Source organism: Terrapene carolina, unplaced genomic scaffold (genome assembly GCF_002925995.2).
Source record: "Terrapene carolina triunguis isolate 2854851 unplaced genomic scaffold, T_m_triunguis-2.0 Scaffold192, whole genome shotgun sequence".
In the NCBI taxonomy this organism is placed as follows: domain Eukaryota; kingdom Metazoa; phylum Chordata; order Testudines; family Emydidae; genus Terrapene; species Terrapene triunguis.
The window spans coordinates 2578813-2588800 of record NW_020664543.1 but is presented as its reverse complement, the minus strand read 5'-3'; the positions used below and the strand labels follow the sequence as shown (position 1 = coordinate 2588800).

Genomic DNA, 9988 nt, shown 5'->3' with positions numbered 1-9988 from the left:
GGGGGGGGAAATCGGACCTGTACTCAGGGTGACAGCGTCCCCTGCAGGGCCCCCAGCAACACGCAGGCCACAGGGGAGGTCGTTTAGTCGTGCACGGAGTGAGTGACGTTTGCATGAGGGCCGCGGGCTGGGGCTGTTGCGTTTGCGCCGCAGGCAGAGCGTAGCACAAGCAGAGCCGGAGTCTCCCCGGCGCGAGCAGGAAGCGGGTCGGGCTGGCCAGGGGGTGGCGGGTGACACACGTGAGCAGGGCAGGGTCGGATGTTGGCCGGTGCTCTCTGCTCCCCATCGGTAGCTGTTTCGCCTGCTCCAGGACGGAGCCGCGGGCGCCTGGTCCCCTGGGCCGAGAGCTCATCTGTGGCCCTCGCTGGAGAAGCCCTGCAGCAACACCAGATCCCTCTGGCTCCAGCAGCCCCAGGGCGTTGTGGGAACGCTCTCTCCAGCACTGGAAGAACGTCCCTGTGGCCGAAGCTGCGCTAAGGCGGTGCGGGCTCTTTTGGCTCTCGGCCCCCGGAGCGGCCTGCAGCGCTGACTCTCAACCCCTCCTCTCCTCGCAGGGTCAACGGGGCCCTCACCAAGGGCTTCGAAAGAGACGTGGGCCACAGGACCTCCTTCTACGTCTTCTCCACTAACACCATGATGAACTCGCTGCATAACTACGCCAGCGACGGCTTCCGCCAGCCGCCCCAGACTCTGGTGAGCGGACGCGCCTGCCCCGGCCGTCACACGCTGATGCCGCTGGCTAGAGCCCGGGTGTCTGAGCAGCGTGAGCAAGGAGGCAGTGTGGCCTAGTGGATGGAGCACTGGACTGGGACTCAGGAGACGGGTTCTATTCCTGCCCCAGCCACTGAGCTACTGGGTGACCACGGGCGAGTCCCTCTCGCCCTGTGCCTCAGTTTACCGTCTGCACAATGGGGAGAATGATCCTGACCTGTAATGTGTTGTGAGGTCTACGGATGAACATCGCAATATTATTAATTTTATCATCTCACACACCGCTCTGCCGATGCCCTGCACTCCCAACCCACAGCCCCTCTGCTAGCCCAGCCCAGGCCTCCCCACGCTGCCTCTCCTGATGCACCTCAATATTAGCCCTGTTGTGGGGCCCATCTTGAGCCCAGGCTGCCAGGTGTACTGAATGCCAGGGGTGACTCTGGGCTCTCCCAGCCCCGGGCTGAGCACGGCCGCTTTGTCACCGCCCCTAGGTCAGGCAGCAGCAAACGAAGAGCCCAGACGAGGGCTCCATAGGGTGGGGAAGGCAGTGCTGGGCCAGGGGCCAAGACAGCATTAATCGACGTACACATTGCAACAGGAAACCAAGTACATCTTCCTCCCGGACCACGACCGAGATTACCTGCTGCTCCGGGCGGCCCTGACCCACCGCCCTGTCGACAGAGGCCCAGATGAGGGTGCTCGGTGAGTCCCGGGGCAGGGAGGAGGGTCCATGGTTTGAAACAGGCTGCTTGGTTCCTGTGCTGCCCAAGGTCCGTGACACGCTCCAGGAGATCTGTGCGAGGGGAGCCGGGTGCCCGCCATCCATGTAATGCTTGGGAAGTGGGGGCCAGGTCCCATCAGGCACAGGTAAGGGGGCAGTGTCTGTTATGGGGGAGCTGAGAGCCCACGACTCTGCTTGCCCAGCATTTCGGAGCCTGGTGCTGCTTAACAAAGTTTTTTGTGGGTGAATTTCCTTTATTTAACAACCATGTGACAGAGGCCAGCTGGCAGGGGTCCTGGCATGGGGGCAGGGCTCTGTGAAGACTCCTGAGGCAAAGTGGAGCAAACCAAGGCCTGGAGATCTCTGCGAGTGGCCCAGGATAGACATGGAGGCTCTCTTGTGCAGTACAGGCCTCTGCTCTCCGCCAGGTGCAGGACCAAGCTTCCCTGCCCATGGTGCCCCGGCGTCCGGTCGCTAGCCGCAGGAGCAGCAGCCTGCTCCGATGCTGCCGTCGTTCAGCAAAGGGGCAGCAGGGGCCCCCGCAAGCCCGCTCCTTGGGTCTCGGTTAATGTCCGCGGAGCTGGGGGTGGGAGTGCTGAGCTGGACGGGCCATTGCTCTGCTCTGACCCAAGCAGCTTGGGCAGGCTGAAGACATGCCTGCGGGGAGTCCCTTCGGGCCGGGTGGATTCTCACACCAGCGCGTCTCCTCCCCACAGGCCGGAGCGATACTTCGGGAAAGACCTGCGGGCGGAGAAGTTTAAGATGTTTCACCCGGATTTTATCCGCTACGTCAGGAACCGGTAGCGATCCTGTGTCGGAGCCTCTGGCTGCAAGTGCTTCCCGGGGCCCTGCACTGCCATGGGGGGAGGGCTGGATCCAGGGCCCCGCAGCCCCAGAGCCCGCGAGCGCTGCAGAGACAGAGCTCTGGGGAGGCAGGGAGGGAGCCCAGCTGATCTGCAGGGCCTGTGTGGCTGGCTCGCAGGGGAGCCATCCGCCAGAAGACGGGTAACTGCAGCGGGGGGATCCTCTGGCCCAGCGCCAGGCGGGTGAATTCCCCGTGCTCCGTGGGGTGAAGGCACGGTCCCCACCGGCAGCTGTAGTCTTCCCTCTTCTCTCCTGGCTGGCAGGTTCCTTCGCTCCGGCATTTTGGACCCCCCGCAGCGGAGGCTGTACCGTCCCTCCACCGGGGCAGTGATGCTGTTCGCTGCCCTCCACACCTGCGATGAGGTAGGGACGGCTAATAACCCGCTCAGGCGACTCTGCCCTGACCACAAGGCAGAAGGTGCCATCTGCTGGTCGCAGGGCACACTGCCAGCCTTAGGACGGGAGGGACTCGGTCATTTCCTCGCCCTCCCCAGCCCCTGTGCTGGACTCCTTGGACTGCAGCCACGGCTCGCCTGGCAGGCTGCGCTGTCTGCTTTCACCCCTGCAGCCTGCGTTCCCTACGGCCTCTCTCTGGAGCCTGCTGGTCGGGCCCATGTGCCTAGCCGTGCACCCCTGTGTTGCCTGGGCCCCAGCCGTTGCATTGTCCCGCTGCGGTCCGTGCGCCGTGCCCGCTGGTGGCTGCACTGCGCGGGCCTGGTGTGTTAGCCCTGTTGCGAGCCACACGCTGCAGTTAGCGCATGTGTAGTTCCCTCATCGCTGTGGTGATGGCTCTGCCCTGGTGTGTGGCACGCGCGGTCCCCGTGTCCGGCCATGCAGGCCTAGTGCGTGGCGCATCGCTGCTGCTGCTGCTGCAGGGCTCCTTATCTGCACTTTCCCAGTGGGTGCAACAATCTGCCCCCCCCCCCACGGAGCTGGCAAGACCCTCATGAAGGTGACACCCCCACACACGCATGGGAGCGGGTCAGGGGAGGCCCGTACACCACAGGCAGCAGGTCCCTGATCAGGTTCTGCTCCACATCTCCCTTTAAAGGGCTGGGGGGGGTCGGGTGTTGTTTTGGCCCCTCCCCAAGTGGGATTTTAGGTGGGATCTGTGCCTGGCTGCTCAGGGCTCCTGGCAGGGTCTGGCTAACTCCACCCCCTCTCCCAGGTGAGCGCTTACGGGTTCATCACCCCCGACTACCAGGCCTACTCCGATCACTACTTCGACCTGACGCACAAGGCCCTGGTGTTCTATGCCAACCATGACCTGCAGCTGGAGATGAGCCTGTGGCAGGAACTGCACCAGAGCCGGCTCCTCACGCTGCACATGAGACGCTGAAGGTCGGGACCGCGCTGGGCGGTGCAGAGCGAAGGCACTGACGCACCGGCTCAGGCCGGGACCTGCCTGGTGGGGCGCTGGGGCAGAGTCGCTGGCACTGCACTGGGAACAAACCCTCCGTCAAGCGTGAAGCTGGGACCTAGACCTCAGGGAAGGAAAAGCCCCGTTGGACTGTCCAGCTGTCGCCCCACCGTGCCCAGGGCAGGACGCTGTGAGCTGGGCTCGTGCCTACGCCATGAGTGGAATGAGTTTGTCAGGCCTCGCCGTGGCTTCGCAGCAGACGGAAAGGTGCCTGGTTGCTTGGGGAGGCATCCTCCTGCACTGGGCGACGCTGCCCACCGCCACCTGCCAGCCCCAGGGCGGTTCCCACCCAGAGCAGAGTCGTCACCTGACTGACCATCCCTGGAACAAGTCCAGGCTGTTGCTTTCTGGCGGGGGGAGGCGAACGGGGCTGAATGCAGCTGCGGGGGCTGCGTAGCTTGCAGAACGGCTCGTGAGAAGGGGGCTGCGCGGCAGCCCTGATCCAGCAGAGCCTGGAGTGAACTGGCGCCATGAGCAGGCCTCTGGGCTGTAACACTGCTCGCTGGGTCCCCGAGTTCCCTCCAAGCGTCCCTCCCTGCTGCTGCTGCTGCTGAGAATTGCCTACTACAGGAGAGTGCCTGGCCCCCCAGGCAGGGAGCCCCGGCATTCGAACTCCCCGCCCTGAATAACCGGGGAATGGGGGAGTTGGTAAGTCCTGTTACAAAGCAGAGCGACGCCTCTGGCTCCGGGATTGTCCGTCCCCAAATTCCAGCCAGCCTTGGGGGTGAGATCCCAGCGGTGTGGCATGAGTCCCTGCTGCAATACAGAGAGCGTCCCTCTTGGAGCCAGAGCGTCCTTTGTCTAACCAATAGCCCCCCTTCTCCCCCAGCCAGCCCCATCCTGAACCGCCAAAGAAGGGGCCTCTACCCACGTAAAAGGAAGGGCAGTCTGAGAGCGAGGGATGTCCTGACTCAGGAGCATTGGCTAGGTGCCTTTCCTTCTGTGCCTCGGTTTCCCCATCTGTAGAATGGGAGTGGGCACTGCTCATTAACAATGGGCTCTGCTCCCCTCGGGCAGCAGGGTGGGGCTGGCACTGCCAGCTCACAGCTGGGCACCGGGTGGGCTACGCAGTGCCAGTGGAACTGCCTTCGCCCGCCCTCCCTTTCTGACAGGACTGAGCTGCCCTGGCATCCAGGGCAGAGCAACACCGCGCCAGCCGCCCTTTGTTCCAGCAGCATTAATCAGAGCTAACTCCCCGATGCGCCCTGGGTGCTGCAGGCTCTAAATCAATTCATCATGTGAAATCTGGCATGGCGGAGGGGTGAGGGGGGGAGCAATTCCCCTCCTGGTGGGAGTCAACCCTTGCATGGCCAAGGCCATGATCCCAGGGCACCTTCCCCTCCTCACCCCGGTGCTCTGTGCTGCCCCTGGCGCTCTGTGCTGCCCCCTCACCCCGGCACTCTGTGCTACCCCTCACCCTGGTGCTCTGTGCAGCCCCCGACACTCTGTCCCCGCCGGCTGCTGGCGTTCATGCGGCCATGCACTGGAGCAGGGACGCGGCTCCTGCACCTTGCCTAGCGCTTTCAAGCCTCTCCCTTTGGGGGAGGAGTTCGGCTGCGCTTCACTTGGGCATCTACAATCCCCGGGCCGGATTCCCAGCTGCTGTGAACAGCTCCCTGGATGGGACAGCGGCTCAGGCTCCAGCCCTCCCCCGTTCTCTTTGCATCGTTTTTTAAATGTGACTTGAACTGTAGCGAGATCATTGTACCCCCAGGCATTGTGATCTCCACCTGCTCCAAGCCAGCCGGCCCCAGCCAGTCCTGGCGCTAGCTTGGGGGCTCTAGGTACAGGTTCCCTTCTCGGGTTGGGGCTTCCAGATCAGTTTGGAGTGGGCCAGAAGTCCTGCAACCCCACCCAGCCCTGCTAGCTCGGGAAGACCACAGTGGTGGGCCCACAGCGGTGGGCACAATGTAATTGGATGGCCGATGCTGGCGTAGTTTTGGATCGTAGGCTCAGCCCTGCCTTTTCATGGCAGCGTCTCTCCGTCCCGTGAGCAGCAGCGTTGGCTAACTTCTAGGCCGATGCCCAGTTCAGACATGAATAAATGGGCTAAGTTATACAACAGATTCTGTAGCTTTATCCTGGCTGGCTGCCTGGGACCCTCGGTGGAGATGGAGCCTGAATCGCAGGGCGGTGAGCCAGCTGTCTGCAGGGCTCCCGGGTCTGGTTTGCAGGCAGTAGCCCGGGCCCCTGGCGGGGAGGTCGGTCGGTCCATGGACTCCGTCCTCACCCACAGGTCTCCTATTCCCTTTGATGGGAGTCGTGTGCACGGAAAGGCAGCCGCGTCTGTCCTGCTAGAACGGGGCCAAGTGCTTCTTTGGGATGTTTCCCTCGAGGGAGCCAGGCGTCACTCAGCAATGGCTTTAGCCTTTCCTGCTGGCTGACCCCCGCTCCCGTCTGCTGGCGCAGGCTTGGGGCATGGCTGCCCCCTCTGGTCCATGCGGCCCGGGGAAGGAGTGCAGCAGGTGTGACGTTATGAGTGTAATACAATATCTCATTGAAAGGTGACAGGGCCAGAAAGAGTTAATTAACTCAGACTGACCTGACCCATGGCCGAACTTTAGAGACTGGTTAGGAAGATCTGTAAATGAGTAGAGCTTTGAAATGCAAGTCTGCATTGTTAGAGATCTCAAGGGGAGATGTTTGCTCAGGGCTTGTGATGTAAGCAAACAAGTCTTGTCTATTGCTAGAGCTTTGATTCAAAGATCAAAAAAGGAATATTAATATTTGTGATGATACTTGAGGGAAATAGTATTATTGTCTCTATGTCCCTTTGAAGGTTGTGGTAACCTGTATCTGAACTGTTTAATGGATAAATTACCCTGTGCTAATTGCTAGGGTGTTTGGGAGAAGGAGAGTTAAGCCTATTGTTTTCTCAGGCCAAAAGGCTGCTGGAAATGTATAAAAACCTTGGGACACGATCCTGCTTCATCTCAGATCTGCTTTGGGTTTCAAGAGGGGGAAACCCTGAGCCATAAGGATTGAGATCCCCAGTCACTGACTGGAGTCACCCTGAATGTGGACATTGGACTATTTCTAAAAGGACTTTTGGCAACTACAAGCTCATCTCTGCTGTGTCTGAACCTCAAGAATTGAATTCAAGTCTGTCTGTATATTGATCTTTTAACCAACACACTCTCTCTTTTCTTTTTAAATACATTTTAGCTTAGTTAACAAGAATTGGCTATAAGTGTGTATTTTGGGTAAGATCTAAGTTATCATTGGACCTGGGTCTGGGGCTTGGTCCTTTGGGATCAGGAGAACCTTGTCTTTTATATGACGAGGTAAGATTTTCAGAATTTATCATCATATGTTTGACAGGTGTGTCTGGACAGAGGCCTGAGGCTGGGGACTTTAAGGGAACTGCGTTGTTTGGACTTCTAAGCAACCAGTGAGGTACTACAGAAGCTGTTCTGTGCTGGTTTGGTAAATCTAAGTATTGGAATATCCACCAGCGTTTGGGGTTTGTCTGCCCCATTCTGATTGCAGTTCACCCTGATTGAGTGACCTCAGCTGGCTCCCAGCATCGGCACAGCAGGGCAGAGACATTTTCTGGGTAGCAGAGCAAAGACAGATCTCAGGCTCAGCTGTGTGCAACCAAACAGCCCTTGTCCTGCTCCTGGCTCGGGGCTGGCGTGGAAGCGGGGGGTTAGAGTGGACTCTAGGGGGCATCTCTGCAAGGCCCAGCACCGTCGGAGCAAGGGCCTGCTCATGCACAGGTGGAGTGGGGGTAAGAACAGGGCTGGGAGCCAGGAACACCTGGGCTGTAATGGCAGCTCTACCATAGCCTGGTCCAACTCAGGGAATTTCACCTCTGGGGATGTACGGGGGGGACAGCAGCCCTGAGCTGCCTGCCCCGTGGTTCTGTCTGGCCCGAGGGCCCTGGTGCTGACAACAGCCTGGGGGTGCTCCTGCACCTGCTGCTACCTCACCCTAACCCCAGTGTTGAGGCAGCGTACCCCAATGGCAAAGGGGGGGTGTCGCCCCCTGTGGCGGCTAACAGCCCACTACTGCTGCCAGCGAGCGGTGCTGCTCCCTTAGCTCGAGCAGAAGGGGGGTGTCCTTTGGCCTGACAGGTTTGCACCCCGTTGGTGAGTGCTGGCCTGGCTCCTTATGCCATGTTCTTGGAGATGCTGCCCCATGTCCCCCAGGTGATGGTGTCTGGGGCCCCAGCTGTTCCATCTCTCAGATCCGGCCCGGTCCCCGCCCCAGGAATTCTGGTTCAGAGACGGATCGCCCGCTCGGAGCTGCTGGGTCCAGCCTCGCCCATCTCTGCTCCCGTGTTCTGCACCAGGGAGAAGTTAAACTGAAGGCGAGTCCTCTCCGCCCACAGCTCTAGAGTCAGCCAAGGCGGCTCCACACGGACCTTATCCTGCTCTGGCCACATCCCCGCTGCCGTGCTCCTTGTTTGCCCCAGTGGGGCCCATCCCTGCTGGAGGAACGGGGCTAGAAAGGCCATGCGACCAGTGCAGCTACAATAAGCTAGGCCAAAGATCCCCAATTAAGGAGGCTGAAAACCAGCCTCTTGTTTAGTGGATTAGGTGGGATAACAGGACCTCTCAGCGGGGGATTAGCTGAACTGCTCCTTTGGGGAGAAGGGCAGACGCTGCCAGAGGTTTTGCGGCTTGGGGAGATTGCGGCTCAATCTGGTGTCTACTCAGGGCGGGGGAGATTATGAGCTGACCCAGCCGTATCAGCTGGGAGTCTGGAACAAGTTAGCAGGCTTGGCACGGCGGGGCGGGGGGGGGGGGGGATCTCCCCCGGCTGCTGGAGCAGAGCTCGGGGCTCTCACGCCGCGCACGCTCGTCGCAGCAGGGAAGCAAGCGTCAGAGGGCAGGCAGCTCGGCCCTGCGCCGTGCGCCTTACTTTAAGGACTGAGCAGCCCTAGGCCTGGCGGACCCCTTCACTGCAGCATTCGTGGGGTCTCCTCTTCCTCCTCTCTCCCCATCGCACCAGCACCTTCCCTGGCTCTCAGCTTCCCTCTCTGGTCCGTCCTCTCCCGGCCCAGCTTCTGCTCAGTCTCAGAACGGGCCGCAGTTGTGCTGAGCTGTGCTCATGGGGCTCTGAGAACAGGCACTGCCCAGCGGTGCCAGGCCCTGGGACGTGTCCAGAGGGCCTTTAACCCCCAGCTCTACGGCTGGTGCTGCATGCTGGGGAGGGGGGTAGAGGGGTTCACCTCAGCAGTCCAGTGGGGTTTGTGGACCCTGAGTAGGTCTCCCCATGCCCAGAGCCAGGGGCTGGAAGCCAGGCCTCCTGGCTTCTCTCTGCCACTAACTGCCCTCTGTCCGGCCAAGCCCTTAGGGCCAGCGGGAATTCCTGCCTGAGGCTGCCATGGGTGCAGGGAAGGGGCCAGGCTCGGGGGCCGGTGTGCACTCTCTCCCCCGGCCCCTAGCTGTGCCAGCGCTGGCCAGGTGAAAGCAGAGGGCTTGGCTGCAGAAAGGGTCACAAGAGAGTCTTTATTCGGGGCAGGAAACGGACCCGATGGATGCGAACGGCACCAGGGCTGCAATGCAAGTGCTGAGGCTGCTCCTGCCCCCGCACGGCGGGGCAGGGACAGGGGCAGGTGCGACGCAGGACACGGCACAAGGACAGCGGCTGCAAATAGGAACTTTCTCCACCCCACACCCCCACCCTCCTCGCGCTAGTGCAGCTGCTGCCCGTGGTAGGAGGCCCCATTGGCTGTGCCAATGGTGAACTCGCCCTTCTCTGGGCAGAGAGCAGCCAGCCGGCACAGGCAGGGCTCTCGGGACGGTGCTGAGCTGGGCCCAGTCTGAGCGGGAGGGGAGGAGCCGGGGGAAGGGAATGGATGCAGGAGGCCCAAGGCTCGGAGCCAGGTTGGGTCTGGTTTTTCTTCAGTCTTTCTGCTCCCAGCCCCGGCCTGGCTGGCCCTGACACTCTGTCGGGGTGGGAGGCCGGAGGGAGAGCGGCACCATCTCGAATGCGCCTGCTGCTGGTCATGTGCGTCTCAGCTGCCCCCACGTCCCCGCTGGAGCAGGTGCTGGGGAGGTTAAGCTGCAGTGGGGCGGTTGTTATTTCTCAAGCCCTCCCTCCTGCCCTGGCCCAGAACTGCTTCCTACCGCTCTGGGCCTGGTATGCCGCTGGGTACCCACCCCTGCTCTCCCCTCCCCGCCAGGCCAGGTGTGGCAGCCCCTTCCCCTCCAAACTGGGGTCTAGGCGACAGAACACACAGGACAAGCACAGTGCTGCATGGGCGGCCAGCGGCGGCCTCCGCGGGGGGCTGCCCCCAAAGCAGGCAGCCTGGTGCCAGGAAG

The 9988-nt window shown here is 61.4% G+C and overlaps 1 protein-coding gene across 1 annotated transcript in view; it reads left to right on the top strand.

Moving 5' to 3' along the window:
- The window catches only part of LOC112107698 (alpha-N-acetylgalactosaminide alpha-2,6-sialyltransferase 2-like), an 8991-nt gene extending 2762 nt beyond the window's left edge, over positions 1-6229 (top strand). Inside the window, exons 5-9 of the mRNA XM_024201523.3 lie at positions 555-693; positions 1310-1413; positions 2149-2232; positions 2560-2659; positions 3465-6229. Coding sequence (XP_024057291.1) covers positions 555-693; positions 1310-1413; positions 2149-2232; positions 2560-2659; positions 3465-3635 — 598 coding nt within the window. The 3' untranslated portion in view covers positions 3636-6229. The remainder of the gene's footprint in view (positions 1-554; positions 694-1309; positions 1414-2148; positions 2233-2559; positions 2660-3464) is intronic.
- The last annotated feature ends 3759 nt before the right edge of the window (positions 6230-9988 follow it).